The sequence below is a fragment of the Pseudogymnoascus verrucosus genome (genome assembly GCF_001662655.1).
Source record: "Pseudogymnoascus verrucosus strain UAMH 10579 unplaced genomic scaffold scaffold_27, whole genome shotgun sequence".
In the NCBI taxonomy this organism is placed as follows: Eukaryota; Fungi; Ascomycota; class Leotiomycetes; order Thelebolales; family Thelebolaceae; genus Pseudogymnoascus; species Pseudogymnoascus verrucosus.
Window position 1 is genome coordinate 342,282 of NW_017263678.1, and position 20,106 is coordinate 362,387.

General features: G+C 51.3%; 6 protein-coding genes across 6 annotated transcripts; 2 read left to right on the top strand and 4 right to left on the bottom strand.

The window, feature by feature from the left end:
- Positions 1 to 233: 233 nt before the first annotated feature.
- On the top strand, positions 234 to 5,090 carry VE01_06131 (uncharacterized protein). Its single transcript, XM_018275585.2, has 2 exons — positions 234 to 2,845; positions 2,896 to 5,090. The coding sequence occupies exons 1-2, from the start codon at positions 1,674 to 1,676 to the stop codon at positions 4,709 to 4,711; spliced, it is 2,988 nt and encodes a 995-aa protein (XP_018129591.1). The 5' UTR covers positions 234 to 1,673; the 3' UTR covers positions 4,712 to 5,090.
- A 524-nt stretch (positions 5,091 to 5,614) lies between these two features.
- On the top strand, positions 5,615 to 7,873 carry VE01_06132 (uncharacterized protein). Its single transcript, XM_018275586.2, has 2 exons — positions 5,615 to 6,079; positions 6,149 to 7,873. The coding sequence occupies exons 1-2, from the start codon at positions 5,658 to 5,660 to the stop codon at positions 6,933 to 6,935; spliced, it is 1,209 nt and encodes a 402-aa protein (XP_018129590.2). The 5' UTR covers positions 5,615 to 5,657; the 3' UTR covers positions 6,936 to 7,873.
- Positions 7,874 to 7,896: 23 nt separating this feature from the next.
- On the bottom strand, positions 7,897 to 10,080 carry VE01_06134 (uncharacterized protein). The gene is made up of 2 exons (XM_018275587.2): positions 9,655 to 10,080; positions 7,897 to 9,346 (listed from the first exon to the last, which is right to left on the bottom strand). Exons 1-2 carry the CDS (start codon positions 9,809 to 9,811, stop codon positions 7,974 to 7,976), a joined length of 1,530 nt encoding a protein of 509 aa, XP_018129596.1. The 5' UTR covers positions 9,812 to 10,080; the 3' UTR covers positions 7,897 to 7,973.
- Positions 10,081 to 10,650: 570 nt separating this feature from the next.
- On the bottom strand, positions 10,651 to 12,377 carry THI4 (thiamine metabolism- protein). Its single transcript, XM_018275588.2, has 5 exons — positions 12,284 to 12,377; positions 12,144 to 12,230; positions 11,445 to 11,919; positions 10,961 to 11,390; positions 10,651 to 10,891 (listed from the first exon to the last, which is right to left on the bottom strand). The coding sequence occupies exons 3-5, from the start codon at positions 11,904 to 11,906 to the stop codon at positions 10,797 to 10,799; spliced, it is 987 nt and encodes a 328-aa protein (XP_018129595.1). The 5' UTR covers positions 11,907 to 11,919; positions 12,144 to 12,230; positions 12,284 to 12,377; the 3' UTR covers positions 10,651 to 10,796.
- A 382-nt stretch (positions 12,378 to 12,759) lies between these two features.
- Positions 12,760 to 16,793, bottom strand: TRK1 (low affinity potassium transporter). Its single transcript, XM_018275589.2, has 3 exons — positions 15,944 to 16,793; positions 14,159 to 15,885; positions 12,760 to 14,100 (listed from the first exon to the last, which is right to left on the bottom strand). The coding sequence occupies exons 1-3, from the start codon at positions 16,041 to 16,043 to the stop codon at positions 13,084 to 13,086; spliced, it is 2,844 nt and encodes a 947-aa protein (XP_018129594.1). The 5' UTR covers positions 16,044 to 16,793; the 3' UTR covers positions 12,760 to 13,083.
- A 244-nt stretch (positions 16,794 to 17,037) lies between these two features.
- On the bottom strand, positions 17,038 to 20,080 carry SSL2 (DNA repair helicase RAD25). The gene is made up of 2 exons (XM_018275590.2): positions 19,998 to 20,080; positions 17,038 to 19,947 (listed from the first exon to the last, which is right to left on the bottom strand). The coding sequence occupies exons 1-2, from the start codon at positions 20,023 to 20,025 to the stop codon at positions 17,471 to 17,473; spliced, it is 2,505 nt and encodes an 834-aa protein (XP_018129593.2). The 5' UTR covers positions 20,026 to 20,080; the 3' UTR covers positions 17,038 to 17,470.
- Positions 20,081 to 20,106: the final 26 nt, after the last annotated feature.

Sequence of the window (20,106 nt, forward strand, 5' to 3'; positions counted from 1 at the left end):
ATGGCTGGCAGTACTCCTACCTTCACTTTTCATAATTAACCCGTAGACGCGAGATCCCATTCCCCGCCTTTATAGAGAGTCCCGCTCTTTTTTCTTGTGATCCTCACTTTATGGAGTTAATCGAGGCATTCCCTACCGAGAGAGCCCACTTTCTCAAACTCTCCAAAGATACTTCCACCTACCTGGCTCTTGAAATAACTTACCAAGCCAGAGTAGTAACGAAAAACTCGGCTCTTCTTGCTTCAGTAACTACTTTTACTATCTACTACTTTACTACTACTTTACTACTACTCTACTACTACTAAACTATTATTGTGCATACCATCCTATCCTATCCTATACATACGCACGTACGAGTCGTTCCAGCGGATCCAGGAGATTATTCTCGCCTTCAGAACACTCAATCGCCTTCCTGTTTAATATACGTTGCAGTCCAGTGCCTTGCCTAGCTGTTTTTTCCCGCATCGACCCCACAGCTATAATCCCTGAGATCGAGACGAGCCGGCAGCATCGTGCACGCCCTGCTCTGTCTATTATCTGAACCATCCTATCCTACTTCGTCCTCGTACATACCTGTACTCTCCTGCCCTGCCCCTCGCCGCCCACTCTCCAGGAACCCTGGAAAGGACCAACAAGCATCCTTCCTTCTTCCTTGGCAAAGAGAAACCACCACCAAGCGACCTTGTCAGCAACGCTCTCAGAAAGACACAGGCATCTCTTCTCCCCGGAACCCTACTCAGCTCGCCCTTTTGGGGAATTCTTCTCGAATCAACTTAATCTTCTTCCATCTTCATTTATTCCCCGTCAAACAAGAAGGCTCGGACACTACCGCAAACTCCCAAGCCACCTCACCTCGCCTACCTTTCACATTCTCCCCTTCCCTTACATTCCTTCCTTCTTACCTGCATTTCACCTGCAGTTTTCTATGCACCTCGAGTAAGTAGCAAGGACAGGGCTCCCCCGACCCATAACCTGGTTGTCTGCATTGGCGAACGCTCTAAAGAGTCCGCTCCAAGGCCCGCAAGGGACCCTCCCAAAGGACCCTCTGAGGATCCCCCCAAGACCAAGACGCTTAATATAAACCGTCCCTGATCAGTCCACCCGAAACTACCAACCCGGCTGGACGAGGGGAAACCGCTCCCATCTAAGGTCCTTTGGGGTTGCATGTATTGTTTCTTCACAGTCGCGACCTGACTCTTGGCTTGGTACTGTACTTTCTGCTACAAACGAGTCTACCAGGGAGACAAGGTCCCTCCTCCCAAGTACCGGTGACCATAAAGACCGCCCCCAGAAATCGAGCGGAAGGGAATACCCACATCGGCCCTCTTTTGAGAAGAGCAGACGCCCCCCCCAAGACTTCACCTGGTCCGTTATCCTTGATAGCCACTAGGCCTTCCTCTATCGTTTATTGCTCTCGTCAACGAAGCACGCACTCGCCATCCCGCCACTCCATTACAACAAAACGGCGTCGCTTCCCTACAAGAACCTCCCCCAATCCTTGATCTACGCCTCCGCATGTTAGATCTCCACCGGTTGATCTATTGACATTTCCAGCTCCCAGAAGGATCAGAGCATCCGTGCGGCGCTTGTGTATGGGCCTGGGATAAGCTGGATGACCTTCTGAGCAGCCCCGCGAAACTTCAACCCCATTCTCAAAGTAAACTCAGGACCAAATGTCGCAGATGTACGCGCAACCGCCCGCTATCACTTCCATATTTGAGCGGTCCTACGCCCATGACCAGATCAAAATCAACTCCCTTAAGCTTGGAGAGTTGAACAGTGGTCGTATGTATCCCACCTCGTTACCTGAACAGCGCGAAGATCGCAGTAGTTGGAATGCACCACGCCCCGAGCCACTCTCGTTATCAGAACAGCACAAGCGCGGACCATACACCATCCCGCCGCCAGACAGAGCTTTGGGCGATGAGTCTGCTCGCCCGGAAATAAGTCCGAGGACTACAAATGGAGAGCGACTACCGTCGTTGAGCAGCCTGTTCAGCTCAGCGCAGGCTCCGTTGCCTGCTCGATCCCCGTACTCTAACCCGAGCCCAACATTCAAGCCAAGGTCTCCGGAATCTGCAGCGAGGAAGGCAAGTGCGAACCATTTGGATCAACTATGGGATCCGTCATATCGTCGCCCTCGGTCTGAGCCGTCTGGCCAATATCCTTACAACCAATCTCCCCATTCAGTCTCGTCGGATCGCCTACCACCTCCTCCGCGATCTGTTCTGGACCACAGGAAACCAGAGTCCCCAGGATACGATGCAGTGTCAGAATATAGGGAAGCACAGTATGGCCGATCATCGGCGTCGTCAGTACGGTTCTCACCTGGATCAGAGGCGTCGTATCGTGGATATTTCCCTCCAATGCCCAAAGATGCAACCTCGCCCTACGGACACCCCAGGGACCAGAAAGCTTCTCCGCATATCCAGCTGCACGAGCCGGATATGAGACATTCATACGCGGGATCCCCTCAATCACATGCCATGAGGAACCCATACCACCAGACCCCTCCCAACGCATTATCATCTGGCCCAACATCTCCCAAGGACACGCTTGGACCTAAGATTTGGACTGGCACTCATTTCCTTCCTCGATTTGTCCGTCAAGCTGAAGTCCCTGGCGAGGGAATCTGCTACTTCTACGACGATGGGACGCATTGCAAGACTGTTATTGATGGCGAGCCGGTCAATGCACATTGGGGTGTTACGAAGGCGGGCAAGCCGCGGAAGAGGCTCGCCATTGCTTGCATTACCTGCCGCGAGAAGAAGATAAAGTGCGACCCTGATTATCCGAGATGTGTCCAATGCGACAAATTTGGACGGGTCTGCAAGTTCAAGAATGCGTGAGTTGACTCCTTTTGCTCTTCTAGAATGAAAACTGACATTGTGATAGCCCAAGAGGTGGTCAAGGCTCACCCGAAACTCCACCAGCGGATCCAGAAGACGCCGTGACGCGCTCGGTATCCCAATTATCAGAGCTTGATGGAAATAAAGCTGAGAAGCGTGACCTTCATTATGCGCCATACCAGCAAGGACAACGTAGCCCGGGATCGGAAATCGATGAGAACGCACCGAAACGGCACAGAAGCGCGTATGACGCGTATATGCCCGTGAAGGCCGATAGAGCAGAGGGGCATTTCAACCCAGTGTATTCGCATCAACAACCCTCTCCGAGCTTGAACTACCGGTCTTTGGACTGGTGCACGAGACAGGCGACCGAGAACCCGTTTGAGACGAATGAGGCACTCTCGTTTGATCTCCTAGACAATTTGTTCCTTAACACCTCATGCACTACTTACCGCTTTTTGCCTGAGCCACACTTCCGAGCATGGGTCGCCGATCGCAGCATAAGGAAGAGCCCCCAGGATATCATGCTTTTATATGGTCTACTTGCGCTTGCGACGGTGTTTTCAACTGCAGAGGGCGCCAAGCAGCGAGGAGAAGAGTTTGCGGCTGTCTGCCGATCTGCTGCTGAGGGAAGCGAGTTCAACCTGCATCTTGTGCAGAGCAGGCTGCTCCTTTCGCTATACTACGTGGCTATCAACAAGTACCGCGAGTCGTTGGATTTCTGCGGCTCGGCCGTTCGTGCGGCGACGTGGTTGGGCTTGAACGTGGAGTTGGGCGAGTCTGAGAAGGGCTCGAATACGACTATCTTCAACCTCGACCGTGTTGCCTATGCGGAGTGCCGTCGCCGAACGTTCTGGTCGTGTTATATTATGGACCATTTCAGTACTTTCTGCAACGGCCACCTCAACACTATTAACCCGAATAACATCTTTTTGCGCTACCCAACTACGACAAAGAACTGCGAAGCTCTGACTGACGCCAGCGCGCCGTTTTTCGTTCCGTCTGGAGCATTGGCCCAGAGCAGCCTCAAGGATGTTGGTATTACGGCCTACATGATCAACATCTTGGCTATCTGGGGAGATATACGTGATTACAACTATCGTGCTTCCAAGTCGCCCAATGTTGCAGTTACAGAGCCATTCTCGGCATTCTACGCCACGACCATTGCGCGACTTGAGGGATGGCGTGCATCCCTGCTACCATCCGCCGAGAACACCTTGGAGAATCTAGATGCCGCGGTAAAAGACGGCAGTGTTGGAAGCTTTGTGAGCCTGCACTCTCTCTACCTCGTCTCATATGCAAACCTCCACCGCTATGGACGATTCGATTCCGCAACAACCCCCACTCTCAAAACCAGCCTACGGATCACCTTCGAGCACGCAAACGCCATCCTCGACCTGGCGCAGAACATGGCTAGCCGCACAGTCCGTCTTCCGACCACTCCCGCTGCTTCGACGAAGTTCTCGAGTCCGTATTTTGGTTTCATAATCGTAAACGCCATGGACATCCTGTCTGCGAAGGGACGATTAGCTGATATCACGACATTCCACGCCCGCATCGAGGGGCCGAGCAAGATCGTCGATGAGCTGGCTAGCTTCTGGCACAGCGCGCGCCTACAGCAGGATCAGGTCAAGGCGCGGCTCGAAGCGCTCTTGTCCCTGCCGCTGCTCACGAATGGATGGAATGCGGCGAACTCGTCGGCGGCGGATGCTGGTGTGAGGGGCGTGGGCGAGGCGGTTGTGGATGCCGAGAGGGGGGTTTTTGAGATGAGACGCTCGATCAATTCGCTGGAGGGGAGGGGGGCGAGGGATAATGTTTATGCGGCTACGTTTGAGGTGTGGGAGGATGCGGTGAAGCTGTGAGAATGGATGATGTGAGAAGTGAGAGGAGGGTTTGGGATAGGGATTGGAAAGTCCCCGGATGGATGGATGGGCTGGGTCTTTGGGTTTTAACTGGAGTTTTTGCTTTTCCATTTGCAGGCGGCTGTTTCTATATATATGCATCATGTAACAAAAGTTTCTGGGATTGGGATTGTCATCATCTAGGAGGATAGATGGGAGCGAGGGGGGTGGATTTTTGAGCAACGAGGGTTTTTGCGAAGTGGAGGGACAATAGGGGATACATGATGGAGGGGTGTTTGTATAGGAGAGAGTGATAGAGATGAATGAGCAGAGAAGAGGGGGTCTAGATCAAACGACATGGATATATAATCTTAGTATAGTAATCTACCTTCATCAACAACAGCTTCTCATTCAAATCCATGAAATCGCTCAAATCCCCAAAGTCCCAAAAGTCCCTAAACTCCCACATCCTCACAATCCATCCCCATCTCCCCAAACATCCCACCAATTCCACCCCTCTCACAAACCCCACAAACCAAGCCAAAACAAACAACACAAGACATGTAGTCAGAATAAAGCCCACGCCATCCCATCCCATCCCCCCATCCCATCATCCATGACACACCCACTAGTAAACGCACCACCCCTCCCTCCCCCGATCGATCGGATCGCCCCCCCCATCCCATCCCTCATGAAGGCTCTATGCCCGCGCTCCTCTCTGGGCCAGAGAGAGCCGGTTGGCTGAAGCGTCGGCGGTGTTGCTCGATTCGGGTTGTGACGGCGAAGTGGGTGCGTGTAGGGTGTAGGGTGCTTGGGGGCGGGTAAGTGATTTGCCGGGGCGGTGAGGGAGACGCGGCGGCTGGGCGAAGGGTGGTGGTGGGTTGGGTGGAGGTGGAGGCGGGTGGTCTAAGCGCGAGGCTGTGGGTTTTTGTGGATGGGATGGGATTGAGGCTGGGTGAGGGTAGAGATGGAGGGATTGGATTTTGACGACGACGACGCTGCTGTGTATTTACTTTCCGGACGGGTTCGATACTTGACGACGGGGATTACTCGCAATGCACCAACCCATCTAACCACCTACCTCCACACCTCATTTTCGACCACACCATCCCCACCACCAATCCACCAACATAAACCCAAAATGACGACGACCACGCCCTTCCCATCCACCCCCATCGCCTCGCTCCCCGGAACCCCCTACCCCATCCACGCGCTCGCCTACTCCGCTGCCCCGGCGGCATACATACTCACTGGCTCGGGGGATAGGGCGATAAGGCTGTATAACCCGTTTCCGGCCAGCGGCGGGCCGAGGGGCGCGGTGCAGCCGGGGAAATTGGTGCAGACGTTTGAGGCGCATGGGTATGAGGTTTTGGATTTGTGTGTTGCTAGGTACGTCCCCTTTTTCTTTTCGCTGGTGGTGGAGACAGAAGAGCAGAGGCTAATGCGATTGTCCTGTAGTGATAATGCGAGATTTGCATCTTGTGGAGGGGATCGAGGGGTGTTCCTCTGGGACGTAGCGACAGCGAAAACGACTCGACGGTTCGGCGGCCAGCACGGCCATACAGCTAGGATCAACACCGTAGCCTTCGCGGGCGTGGATGAGAGTGTCCTCGTCTCCGGTTCCTTCGACGCCAGCGTGCGATTATGGGACGCGAAAGCCTCGTCGATGAAGCCGATACAGGTATTGAGTGAAGCGCGGGATGCGGTACAAGTTGTCCTCGTCTCACCTGCGCGGCCGGCAGAGGTGCTAGCGGGGAGCGTGGACGGAAGGGTCAGGTGCTATGATATCCGCATGGGGCGGTGCGTGACGGATGTTATCGGGGAGCCTGTGACTAGCCTCTGCGCGACGGGCGACGGGGAGGGAGTCCTCGTCGGGTCTCTCGGGGGGGTGAGACTGATGGATCGCGGGAACGGAGGGTGTTTGATGAAGTATGAGGGGGCGGTGGGTGGGGAGTTTAGGGTGAGGAGTTGTTTTGGGGGGAGGGGGGAGAGGTGGGTGGTTAGTGGGAGTGAGGCGGATGGGGAGGTGGTGGCGTGGGATACGATGACTGGGGGGGAGGTGGCGAGGGTGAAGGTCCCGAAGGGGGTGGAGAGCGGGAAGAAGAGGCTGGATGCGTTTGGGAAGGAGAGGGAGAGGAGGAATGTGGTTAGTTGTGTGGCGTGGAGGAGTTGGAAGGGGAGGAATCAGTGGTGTTGTGCTGGGACGGATGGGGCGGTGACGGTGTTTGGTGATGCTGAGAGCTGAGATGTGGGGGTGTGAGCGGAAGGCATCTCGGAATCGAGGAGGCAGGTGATTGATACCAGATCGGCTTCGGGTTGGAGATATGATCTCAGAATATGCGACAGGGCCACCGGATTGTTGAAATGACTGGCCTTTGATAATCAAACTATGTCTGGGATTCTTCTGGTATTCGCCGTTCGAATAGAAGTGTGTCTGGAATGAAGCGGGAGCTGGTGTTAATGAGACCAGTGCTGGAAGAAAAGCTGAGAGTCCTGAAAGCTTCATGGATCCGACCTGTTTGATGCGGATGAGCTGGAATAGAATACTCAGGACAGAATGATAAAGCCTGGAAGCATGCCCTGTGCTTGCAACGAGAGCGTTCAAATCTTATCGAAACAAAGAAATCTAGCGTGGTGATATGCGAAAGGGGGCGAACAACGTCAACAAAAGCTTCAAACAATGAACGCCCAAACAACCCCCGCATTCGACCTCCCTCACAGCCTCCAAAAGCAGGCCCCAGAAATATAAAAAAAAGCCAAAAAGAATGGTCTGATCCAGGATCGAACTGGAGTCTCCACTGATTCTCATCCGCAAGCCCGCAAGTATCCAAGGAGCTTGAGTGCCATAGGCCCAAAATCGGAAGTTGAGAGGCGGTGTCTTACCATTAGACCATCGGACCTTTGGAATTAAAGGGTTGCCGCTTGGGCTGATGAGTATAGTTGCCCCGGATGCTTATCGAAGCTGGAGCCTCAGGAACCAGGTCTCCCTCCTCCTCCCACTCCTCAGGCAAGCGGAAGCCAGCTCAGCGGCTGTACCTTGCCTAGGGGGGACCTGGTTCCTGAGCTCGGCCGGAGACGCTCCCCGCTGGTTGGCAAGACGAGCATTTTCATACGCCTTGGCCCTACTATTCGTTCAATCAAGAGAGCCGTGCAATACACAAACTATAAGGTCTTCTTATAACAGTCTAAACAAAGCTTTTTATATTCCTGATCCAACCCTACTCTATGTGTTATTATGATACTATTTGTCTGAAGACGGCAATTCTAGAATCCCCTTTGCGATCTAAACCTCACCATCTAACTCCGCCCTCTCCTTCTCCTCAATATGGAGCAACGCCCCAGCTTCCTTCAACAATGCCGCATTCTGCAACCTACCCGCCTTGTCTGCCAACCCAAGAGGAGTATTCCCCGCCGCATTCCTCTCATGCACGCTAGCACCCCTTCTCAACAGCTCTCTCACAACTTCAACTTCTCCACTGACAGCTGCAAGATGCAGCGCAGTATTCTCTGCATAATCCCTCGCAAGCAGCAATACATGCGACTCTGAATCTAGCATCGACTTGATCTTATCCAACTCTCCCGCCGCAATCGCGTATCCCAACTCCGTGAACCTGACCTGCTCAGTCGACAGGGACGCACCAAGATCAAGGAGTGGGAGATGTGCGAACTGGTGCTTGGATGGGAGTGCCGTCATCTCACCACGCAGCGGGATGGACATCTGGCGCACGATCTCGTCGTATGAAAGACCAGGCAGCGCGAGGAGGAAGAAGAGCTTCGTCAGCGCAGCCTCGGTGGTCAAGTCGTGTCCGAAGACGACACCGGCATTACCTAGGATGGTGGCGGGTTCGTATAGAGGCGAAACGGTACCAGAGCGGCACTGCGAGACGCTGACGATAACGATACCACGCCCAATAGCTGCCTTGATGACGTCGATGAACGCGCCATCTGGTCCCGAGGGTGCGTTGCCTGCACCGAATGTCTCGAGGATCAAGCCGTGCAGACCTGGGACTTTGAGAACGGAGTCAAGCAGCGCAGGGGTGATACCAGGGAAGATGCGCAGACAGGCCACGTGAGCGGTGTCGAGGGCGAATTGAACGTTGAAGCGCTTTAGAGCAGTGGCGCGGTGGATGAGCGCCCAGTTCACATCGATTCCAATACCAGTGACGCGGGCGAGAGCCTCGCAGTTCGGGGAGCCGAAGGCATCGAAAGCAGTGGCGGAGATCTTAGTAGTGCGGTTACCGCGGTAGAGGGTGCGATGGAAGAAGAGGCAGACTTCTGGAATGAGGAAGGTACCTGCTATGATGAGGGCGCCGAGGAGGTTATCGACGGCGTCGGATTGGAGAGCGAAGATTGAGGCTTGGGAGCCTGTTAGGATGACGGGTTTGCCGAGGGCGGAGATCATGAATGAGAGTGCTGAAGCGGTGTAGGCGAGACTGTCTGTGCCGTGGAGGATTACGAAGCCGTCGTAGAGGGCGTAGTTGCTTTGGATGCAGGAGGCGATTTGGGACCAGCCGGCGGAGGAGATGGAGGAGGAGTCGAGAAGGACGGGGAATTCGTAGAGGGCGTAGCGGACGTGGCGGGAGTACTTGGAGATTGGGGTTCGGAGGGATGGGCGGTACTCGGTGGTTTTGTCATTGATGATTACTGGTAGTGGTTCTGGGTCTGTTAGACGGGGAACTTAGGGCAGACCGCAGATTATGAGAAATGATGCAAAATCACTGGGGATTGAATTGAAGTATGGAAAAGTAGGAGGTAAATTGGTTGCTCAATTGCGTTTCTAGACGTCACATTACTCTTGCACTAGCAAGAGGTGTGAGCATCTCAAGGATTCGACTATTTGTTGGATATTGCATCCTGCATATCTGTATGCGGCCACTCTCTATCTCTCTCTTATTCGCCCCCTTTTTATTTCTCTTGTCTCGCATTCGCTAAGTATAATAAACTGAATGGAAAGTTAGGCGTACCGCATATGCTCCCATCATTAAAGCTCGGCCTTGGCCTCATCGCCTCATCCATAAACCCCGTCGCAGGAACTAAACCCTGCGGACTCTCCTTCATACATATCGTGCCTCCGGTCATAATAATCAGCACCCTGCTCTCCGGGTGCTGTATCGCCGCCATTTTGCTGTCTAGATTTTGTTGGGGTTGATCTGGTGCCACGCTTGGAGAAGAAATTTTGGGCAGAGAAGTGACGACGTGAAAGAGTCAATGCGATGAGACAATCAAATAGATTCCATCAGCATCCCTTTAACATCGGTGACAGGTCCTGTATCGGACAGAGTCCGGCCTCCCGTCGTTGAAATCTGCGATGACCTTCCCCATCCAGCCCCGCCTTACCCCGCCACCCGCGAAATTTAACGGTCACCACGTGCCCCACAACGGATGACTTGAGGGATATTTACGTAAATCGTTCTAGAACGTTTTCGTTGCGAATTACAAAGATCTACAAGAAGAAATATGCGGGATATAGCAATAAATGATAAATAAAAACTTCGTATTGGCACGGTCTTTTGATGGGTGGGCGGTGTGGTATTCTTGTGGATAGGTTCTGTAAAGACGTCATTTTGTGTTAATAAAATTCAAAATAAAATCCAAAATGTCAAGACCATACGACTGTTTAAATTCCAAAACCAGTCTTATTCGTGCTGCCTAAGAGACTGAGAAGGACCTATGAGAAGTCTAGAGTCGGTCTCTTTAGTCAAAGCTAATAAACTCTGCATAGATTGATTTCTGAGTGACGGGCTCATTAAAATACCGTAATATGATAGATATAATTGCAGTGACTAAGACGCATCATTCTATTTATAGTTGCTATAGACAATCACACTAACGAATCTAACATTTATTCCTAGTTTCTTAGTAACTGTTATGCGTGGTAGCCTCTTTAGGATATTTCAGGCGGCACGAGTGCCGTTGACGGACGTTTCAAAAATGAGCACAGGCATTATAGATCAAAATTTAAAGGGTAGAGACAGTCCATTTGACATAGCTACATATTTTTTCAATTCAGCGAAGGCTAATCCCTATGCGTTGAGACCTAGGGATACAGTCGGCACCGTTGAAGATTTGCCGCTTTGCCCGCCCTCGATTTTCACACCGGCGAGCTTTAAGCAGAGCACTCAGCCTTTCTCTGGTCAAAGGCCTCCAAAGCAGCCTCTGCAGCTTTACAACCAGATAGGACCATGGCGCCAAATGTAGGGCCTGGCAATTGTTAGTATTAACACGTCTATATGGACGCCTGAAGTAACTATAGTTAACTTGGGGACTTACCCATGCGGTTGGATCCGTCGATCTCACTCAGCTCCATTCCTCCAACAATCAGTCCTGGAACGATCTCCCTGGTGCCCTTGACAATGGCATCCTCGGCGGTGTTCATGTCCAAGCCACGCATGCCATTGAGCTTCTCAAGCTGTCCCATAGACACAAGGCGCTTAACGCAGAAAGCTCCGAATGGTCCGTCATGGCCGGTGGTGGAGATGATGATAGGAGCATTGATGGTGTTGGGGTCCATGCAGGACTGGTCATCGTGGTGCATGGTCACGAGGGTCCAGTTGGTGACGACACCGGCGATCTGGACGGCGGTGGGGTCGGCTGGGTCACCAGCATTGCGGGTGATGAGGTCCTCGACGCAAGTTGCGTTGAAGAGCTTGATGTTGGGGAACTGAAGGACCTTGGAGAGGAGGGTGGAGGTGAACAATGCCTACAGAAAAAAATATTAATAGAAGGCCATGTGAAACATAGAAGAGTGACCTACAGCGTGCTTCACAACGACAAAGTCTCCTTCATCCTCAAACTCGACGCCGAGGTCGGTGAGGAAAGCATCAGCAGGCTTGCGCATAACCATCGCCGAGAAGAGCTGGCCTCCCAGCCAAGCTCCGCCACCAGGAGAGACCGAAGCCTCAATGATGGCGATCTTCAAGTCTGGGCGAGCCTTGCCGAGCATGTACGCCGCGCTGAGACCGCAAGATCCAGCACCGACGATGACAATGTCCGACTCGGCGTAGGTGTCCAAGTCCTTGAAGTAGCGACGGGTCATGGCACGCGAGACCTGAGACTCACGGATTGGGGCGAACGTGAAGTCCGTCTCCCACTTGCCGGCCATTTCGTCCAGGGTCTTAGAGTTGGCAGAGCGGAGGGGAATGCTGTTGACATTCGGCTTCTGGAAGGTCCTCACGGGGGACACTGGCTCGATAGTCATTGCGGATGGTGGAGACATGATTGATCACGAGCTAATGGGGGATTAGCACCATCGTTGGGAAGGGGGAGGAAGGCATGATCCTTTCGCTGGTATTATCCAGATCAAGTTCATTTAACCGTATAATCTCAGAACGAACTCCGCGGACTTCCAGGCACTACCATATCTCCTACGGATGTAGGAGGTGGATGGTAGCGTGTGGAGGGGCTAGAGAACGGACACCGGTTCATGCTCAGAGCTCTTCTCTGTATGTGATACCTTGATAATTTCGGGATAACGCCATGCTAGCAGATGGCATGACTTCCATCATATTGATGGTAAGTACTTGGTTTCTGAAGAAATATCCTAGACCTGTGAGTTAGCATTCATTAGGATGCTGGCAGCATATCCGGAGTTACTTTAAGTATTTTAGGAAGCTTGAAAGGCGAATATAATATCTGAGGCGATTGCTGTAATGTTGATGAGAGGAAAGAAAGAAGAGGAGGAGGGTGGGCTTCGATGAAGAATAAGTAATAGAGGAAGCCGATAGCGGGGTAGATTATGACTGATGTAATATAAGGTGCAGCTCGGAAAGGAGCGGATGAACCCCTCATCCCCTACACCCACCCCCACTATCCTCCACAAGATAAACAAATATTATATAACATCCAATAAAACGAGGATAAATCCAACCACAAAGGTTGTCGCCCTGTCAGTTTACTCCTTCCAATAGGCCAAAGACGTTGATATGCGCTTAGTCACAGAGAAACCCCCACTATATGCCCCCAACGGATTCGGAGACGCGTCAATTGAGTCGATCAAGAAAATATCAATTCAAGGGTATTTGGGATTAGAGTGGACAAGTTTGAAATTGTGCGGCCGGCGGAAAGTCAGGGCTCACACAAATCAGGGGAGAAAGTAATGCGAAGAGAATATATACAATATATTAAATAGATAATGTGCGAATTTGATATCCAAGCCTCTCATCCAAGCTCCTACTACCATATCAAAGACAATTCGGGATCCATCGTGCTGGCGCAAAAAGAATCTATCCTCTCCACATGCGTAATAATTCAGACATCCGTCCTCCTCTTCCATACCTCCTCACCACGTGAAAAACGCCAAATCGATACTCGGTTTCCTACCAACTCCAGGCGTAGACTGAACTCCTTGCTACAAACTTTCGACGAAATCCTCCTGAGCAAGCAAATCCCGGGTGTTAGATGCTCATCCTCTTTTTTATCGGTCTTGCAGATCCGTGTTCTCGGCGGGTCGGCTGGGGAACATGTGTGTTGCTCCTTGTAACAGGTTCAACTATACTTGCTCCATCCCCTCCCCCATCCCCACCGCCGCCGCCGCCACCGCCGTTGCCGTTGCCGCTTCCTGCTCTCCATCCTCCCGTAGAGCTTTCTCTCTTAGTCATCGGCGGACGATGATGTCTTGGTACCATACTCGGGCCCGGATGTAACATGCTGCTCAAGAAATTGCTCCCCTGCCTGGCTCTCCCTCTGAAGCCCTTGGGGTCCTCGTCTCTACCGGAAGCATTTGTGGTCGCAGTATCTAACTCCTCGCCTCCTCCAACAGTCGTGCCGAAACTGGAGCGGCGATGGCGTGCCGTCGCGTCTTCCATCTCGCGCTGGTGAAGCGATTCCGAAGGTAGCAGGATGGCGCGGTCGAGTTCGTATGGAAGGCCACGGTGCCGGCCACGGACCTGCATAGCGATGATAACCAATTTTCCTACGACATTGAATTGCCCGGAGAAAGATGCGTTTGTACCGGGATACCCCAAACTGAGCCCGACGGTACCGTATGCACTAATAATCTCGAACAGGCAGCTGAAGAGATTGAATGCGGGCTGGAGCGGGTCTTGAATGCGGTGGGCTTCTGCAATGGCCATGATGAACCACCCTAGTGTCACGAACCAGAGATCGAAAGACAACTGTCGACGGATATGGGACCCAACGTATGAAGGTTCCGCACTTTTGCTCTCAGCATCGTCCGTACCGCCACCCCAGATGCCAAGCGACTGTTCTTCATAGACGTTTGTACGACGAACCGAAATGGCGATAGGGAATACGGAAATGTACATCATGATCATGTACGAAATTTGAATCGCAGGATGTAAGTCGGCGATTGACACAACAGCAAACCCGGCCGTGCGTGTGGCTGTAGCTTGGAACCAACCGTCGAGAACCCGGATGTTAGGAGGAAGGTCCGTTACCACTGGATTACCGAACTAATATAAATGTCAGCATCTTCATACTCATTAGAATCAAATATGGAAGAGGGCTTACATCAAGAATGATGAAGAATATAAGATCGATACCGTTCAAGAGAACGAGGACCCAGAAAAGCCACCAGGTTGCAGTAGACGGGAACAACAGCGTAAAGCATCTCCTGGGATGATCAAGCAGGAACCTTAGTTCTTCCCATATCCCACTCGTCTTAGGCACCAGCTTGGAAGTACAATAGATGATGAACCTCAGTAGCACTGGAAACCCGGTATTGCCAAAAATAATCATGAAGGACATGACAAACAGAGGCCAAATGGCAGTCTGGAACGAGACCATACTGTCAGGAACGAGAGAGAATCCCAAATCGTTGAAACTTGACATCGCAGTGAAGAAACCCCACCAAGTGCGACTCATACCAGCGGCATCGACGATTGGACCATAACGGGCGTTATTAACAATCCAAGGAACGAGAGATATGGTAGTAAAGATGGTTCCAAACCAGAAATAGGACACAAGGACAATCGCAAGGGTTTTCAAGGAGCGGTATTCGATCCCACCCAATTCCTCCCTTTCAGCCTCAGAAAGATCAACGAATGCTGAATTACGCCCTATGGTCGGTTGGAAACTGATGTAAGGCATAGGATCCGATTGCTCTTTGTCTTTCGTGAAGTGGCTTTTCAACCTTGTCAAGGACATGGCTCTTGATCTCGACCTTTCCGTCTTTTCATGTTCGCCATGAACCTTGTCACCACTCAACAATCTCGGCTTTCGGAATCTTAATACACCCAAACTGTGTGCAGCGGCGCGTGTTGACTCAGAGGCATGCTCGGTTATACTCGTATATTCCCTCGGACCATAATCAGCTGTTTCAGGGCGGTTCTCACTGGCGCTACTGCGATCAGAAGTACCTGAATCTGTGGTAGGGCTCTGTGACGATTCGGGCTCCGCATTTGGTCCATTGAGTCCCTGGGGCAAAGGCTCGACATCAGAATCACTCCGAACCATGCCTCCTGACATAATATGCGCTTCGTCAATCGTCTCTGGTGCTACACCTCTATCGGCATCCCTAGGACCCGGGATCCGCAAGGCGCCTCCAGTAAGCCTCCGTTGGCGCTCCAAAAACTCAATGTGTGTTTCTGGCTCCCTCGTGCTGGGCACTCGCAAGTATTCACTGTCAACGCCATCGCTTCGTTTAACCTGGTCTGCGAACTTGATCGTTGGTGCGGTTTTCAATGGTGGCGCCTCATGCTTTGGGCTCAATGATATACTGTCAGACTCCGACTTGTCAAACGTGATGGCGTAATCGTCTAGGTTTGGTGCGTCTGGTGCCCTTGATGCATTTGCGTTTGTATTTTCAGCGGTATCCTCTTCGGTCGCCGGATGGCCAGCTGTGCCCATACGTGTGGTGTCATGGATAACTCTTATCGTCCGCCCATTCACACCATGTTCTATTCCCGCTGTGTCTCGCTCTCCCTTCATCTGCGATCTCGTTTTCGACATACTCCTCCTCGCACGCTTCGCCTCCTTGGCGATGTGCTGGAACCGCTTCTCAAACCAATATAGTCGTAAAAATACAACAAAGGTATTATTCGTGATTGGATTGGTCATCATGGGCAGGAGATATAGAACGATCTGTTGGAAGGTGTTGAGGTTGTTGAAGTCGATCGGATTCAGGCCGCTCTGAGTGCATGAGCCGGTTGAGAAGAATAGTGCATCGATATAATCAATCTTTCCTCCTGCAATGACGAGGAAAGAGCCTAGGAAGGCCATACCGACGATCCAGAAGTCTACGACTGTGTCAATATTGCAGGGTACAGGAGGACCCCAACGGCTGGGCTGACTTACAATGGACAGTAATGAAGTTAAAATGGGGTTTCCGGCTCAAGAATGATGGCTTCATGGCCTTGACTTGATGCCAGACATTGACAAAGGGTTGAAACACCATTTTGACGGCTGGTGAAAGAAACGCAGACAGGGAAGGTAGTGGTCCAAGGCTGGACGGAAGATTGGCAGAGTATGGCGCGGCACGAGATTATCAGGAGCGGTTCCCAAGGACAACAACCACGACAGTATGTCGTGATATCCTGCCCGAGATGTAGTGTTATGAGGAGGTGCTTGTGTTGTGATTGCGACCTGTGAGAAGCGGCATTGCGTTTGAATGAAGGTCGAAAGTGGCGATTGAGAGGGGTAACAAGTGGGCAGCGTGTTATAACTGGATCGATAGATGTGTTGAAGAGAATTTAAACATGTCTGAAGCCAGATGGGTATATATGTAGTATACAAATGCTCAGTTGGCGGATAGGAGATGCAAAATCATTGTGCCGTCGTCCTGGCTGGATTGCGCCGAGGCGAAGGTGGGGATTCGCAAATCCACGGGTTGAGTCTAGCCCGTCCCCGGGAGTGCAGTGCCAAGAAATTTTTATCGTAGTCCGCGTCCTCGATTTTGTGGGTTGAAGCTGCCAGTTACCCACTGGAAAATGGAAAACCACAGCTGAGCTGAGCTGTATTGCCCTTGTTCCACAACGAAAGAGGGTCCTACGATCAGCCAACGATCCACTGCCTCAGACCTGCATACAACTCTGCATACGACTCTCCATACTACTCTACATACTTTTTTCTTGACCAACATTGACTGTGCACTACATGAAAATACATGAAAATTATCAAGGATAGACATTTTACCATCCACCCAAAGTCCAACCCAGTCACACGTGGATGGAATCTACCGTGTTTATGTTGTACGAGTAAGCACAGAATATTCTCTGTACTCATCCGGCACGGTACTCACCAACCCGAAGCCGCCCGGTATGCATTATCTCTACCTACATATCAAAGTGTGCGGTGAGGCAGTGCAGGAAAGAGCTGCGTAGGATAAGGTCAACGGCCAACAGAATCAGACGGAACAGGATATTATCCTAGGGCATCCCTTCCTGTCAATTTCTGGTAGAATATTTTTATATGAGGGGTTTATTTTAACCTGGGGTAGGTATAACATCAAGCTTTCTTGAAGGGAGCGCTGGAAGCATGCACTGCCACATATTCACTTTGGATACTGACAAGAGCACCCTTTTCAGCTTGGCAAGTGAGTTTCCCATACGCATATTCCATATCACACTGCTCGCCATGATGTTACTGTTTCACCGCTATTCTACTTGGCCACAATCTCTACCATCACATTCAGCACGAGCCAGTGCTTGGATCTGACGCAATCTGTTATTATATTGTATTGTTGGTGACGCCGTGCTCGAGATTACTATGCATTCTGTCTCGGCAAACAATTTTTCGCTGTCCCTTATGCCCAATGCCATTGATCAGCGCTCCCTCATATCTATGCCCATACGCCCTAGTACAATTTTATATATCCTATACATCCTAAATGCCAAGCTTCCGCTTCTGCGCGTCCCTCTGCAGCTTCTTGAAGAACGGGTTGCTCGGCTTCTTATCCTTCTTCAGCTCCTTATTCTTGCTGCGGTTCTGTTCAATGTAGGCCATATCTTGCCCTCCAGAGAGCTCAGCCAATGTGCCGGCCGTCCGACGAACTCCCTTCTTCCTGAACGCGGCGTTACGGTTGCCACCTGCACCAGCCACACTGAAGAGATCATCGGCGATTTTCTCCGAGTCAAAAGCACCTTCGTTCTGAATCATCACGTTTTGCAGCAATTCGCGACGTTCTGCTGGTGTTGAGAATGCCAAGCCCGGCAGATTCTCGATTCCCTGCAAGTGGGTGATGACCTTGAAGGCGTATCCCTGATCAACAAGGAAGGCCTGTCGCTTCGATGAGTAGTACATCTCTTGCGTGTCTTTAGACACAAGAGAGTAAAAGAAGGCGTTAAAACCTTCATCATTACGTCGCTTTGCTCTGAGAATTCTCCCAAGCCGCTGAGCTTCTTGGCGACGCGAACCGTAATGGGACGAAATCTGAATAAGGCAGGTGGCTTCGGGAAGATCCAGCGACGTGTCTCCAATTTTGGAGAGAAACAGCGTGTTGATGTTCTCATTATGCTGGAAATTATCCAGAATACGCATGCGCTCAGCTTGAGGAGTTTCTCCGTAAATGTATGCCCTTCCCAGCTTTTCAGCATACATTTTTAGAGCGTAGACGTTGTCAGAGAAGACGATAATTTTGTCGCCGCGCTTCTCGTGGTAGTCGATCAAAAACTGGCAGGCCTGGAATTTCCTTGGGTTCATAATGTATAAAAGGCCGCGTTTCCGATGGGTTTCGCGCAGGTACTCCGAGTAGAATTCTGTAGTCATCGGGCACCAGACTTCGGCACATTGAACCTTGGCGATGTGCCCTTGTTCTGCAAGCTCCATCCAGTTGGCTTCGTAGAGCTTGGGACCAATCAGGAAGTTAAGATCATTAATCTTGTCATCTTCACGAAGAAGAGTGGCTGTGAGACCAAGCTTTGAGTGTGTCTTGATAGAAGATGTGACTTTTCTGAAGATGTTCGCGGGCACAACGTGTACCTCGTCCAGAATCATAAGACCCCATTCTCGGTTTTGTAAAAATTCCATCATCTTACCAGCATCGTATGAACGCTGCCGCGTCTGAGTGACCATGGAATATGTGGACACGATAATACCAGTATTCCGCGTAAACTTCTCCTTGTGATCAGAGGTGAAAATAGCGATATCATTCGGGTTGATGTTCGACCACTTGAGGAATTCTTGCCGCCATTGAACCACAGACATGGAAGAGGTGCATAGAATGATGACTCCCTTTCTGATGGTGCAAGCAGCAGTGATACCAACAAGTGTTTTCCCCGCTCCACAGGGTAAAACGATAATCCCACTCTTTGCTCTGCCGTTTCCGAACATCTTACTCAAGCTCTTTTCTTGGTAACTTCGAATTTGTGCACTCGGTTTCAAATCAATCTCAAGATTCGCATTTGCTTGATCGTTTCTGAAGTCGTACTCTTCGAGGATGGGTAGAGCAAGCTCCAAGCACCGCTTTTGCACCGTTTCAACTGAATTATCCTGAATCTCAAACGAATGAACAGCCTCTGCATCGTCATCATCATCGTCATCTTCGTTCAGCGTAGCATATATGTCGTCTTGCTTCGGAGGTTCTTCGCCTTCTCTCAGTGCCACTTGCTGAGTCCCCGCTTGTTGCACCCCAGCCGCATTCTTCGTTCCTGGGATGACCAGGCCTTGCATGGTGGGCGCTGACGATTTCGTGATATCCCCAGAGCCTTGAACGCGAAGAGGCCCGATAACCTCATCTTTCAGCAGCCGCTGTAACATCTCAGGGTCCGAACTCTCGACGAAACGCTTTGTATTCTTCAAGACCAGCTTGACTTTTCCAAAACTCTGCGTACAACTTGTGATGTATTCTCGAATGTTGTCAGGTATTGGAATCTTAGAGAGACGGTCTAGCGTAGATATAATATCATTTGGATCGAGACCAACAGACACAGCTGCATACAGACTGTGTGGCGTCAAGGCATATTCGTGGAGGTATTCGGGTCGAGACAGGGGTTCAGCAATAGTTGTCAGGAAGTCCTGGGCTTGGGCAGCGAGAGGCGAAAAGCTCTCTAATATGATGCGAGCCTTATGGGGATCTATCCAAAGAGGGCGATTATCGTGATCAGGTTTAAGTGACAGGTAGGAGAAGTCATTGTTGCCAAAGTGATGGCTTGCTGAATCCCTCTGTGCTGGACGAACTTGTTTCTTAGTCTTGTAACTCTCCGCTGAGAACTTATTTACGGCATTATCAATATTCTCCTCTTCGGTCTCACTGGCTTCTTCGCCCGAGAAGTTGTCATCGCTGCTGTCTATACTCCTTGGAGTGGCGGGACCAGGCGTAGACGTCGCCGAGTCTCGTCCTGTTTTTGGCGGTCCACGGACACCTGGTTATGTTAGTGACGCACATTACAGTATAGCAAAAGGTATGCCATACTAGAGGATGCCTTTCTCTTGGGAGGCATCTTCGGATCTGTAGATGCAACCCTTGAGGTTGTTGTGAGCAAGAACAGTTTCTGGAGGGCCTGGACGATCTTGAATATCGT

Excerpts from the sequence above, each read along its gene's own strand:
- TRK1 (XM_018275589.2), bottom strand. The coding sequence starts at position 16,043 with ATGGTGTTTCAACCCTTTGTCAATGTCTGGCATCAAGTCAAGGCCATG. Across the intron at positions 15,886-15,943 it reads TAACTTCATTACTGTCCATT|ACTTCTGGATCGTCGGTATG; the intron begins GTAAGTCAGCCC and ends ACACAGTCGTAG. Across the intron at positions 14,101-14,158 it reads TATTCTTCATCATTCTTGAT|TTCGGTAATCCAGTGGTAAC; the intron begins GTAAGCCCTCTT and ends CATTTATATTAG.
- THI4 (XM_018275588.2), bottom strand. The coding sequence starts at position 11,906 with ATGTCTCCACCATCCGCAATGACTATCGAGCCAGTGTCCCCCGTGAGG. Across the intron at positions 11,391-11,444 it reads TTGTCGTTGTGAAGCACGCT|GCATTGTTCACCTCCACCCT; the intron begins GTAGGTCACTCT and ends TTTTTTCTGTAG. Across the intron at positions 10,892-10,960 it reads CGACGGATCCAACCGCATGG|GCCCTACATTTGGCGCCATG; the intron begins GTAAGTCCCCAA and ends AACAATTGCCAG.
- VE01_06131 (XM_018275585.2), top strand. The coding sequence starts at position 1,674 with ATGTCGCAGATGTACGCGCAACCGCCCGCTATCACTTCCATATTTGAG. Across the intron at positions 2,846-2,895 it reads GTCTGCAAGTTCAAGAATGC|CCCAAGAGGTGGTCAAGGCT; the intron begins GTGAGTTGACTC and ends ACATTGTGATAG.
- VE01_06132 (XM_018275586.2), top strand. The coding sequence starts at position 5,658 with ATGGAGGGATTGGATTTTGACGACGACGACGCTGCTGTGTATTTACTT. Across the intron at positions 6,080-6,148 it reads TTGGATTTGTGTGTTGCTAG|TGATAATGCGAGATTTGCAT; the intron begins GTACGTCCCCTT and ends ATTGTCCTGTAG.
- SSL2 (XM_018275590.2), bottom strand. The coding sequence starts at position 20,025 with ATGCCTCCCAAGAGAAAGGCATCCTCTA. Across the intron at positions 19,948-19,997 it reads CAAGAGAAAGGCATCCTCTA|GTGTCCGTGGACCGCCAAAA; the intron begins GTATGGCATACC and ends TAACATAACCAG.
- VE01_06134 (XM_018275587.2), bottom strand. The coding sequence starts at position 9,811 with ATGGCGGCGATACAGCACCCGGAGAGCAGGGTGCTGATTATTATGACC. Across the intron at positions 9,347-9,654 it reads TAATGATGGGAGCATATGCG|AACCACTACCAGTAATCATC; the intron begins GTACGCCTAACT and ends TAACAGACCCAG.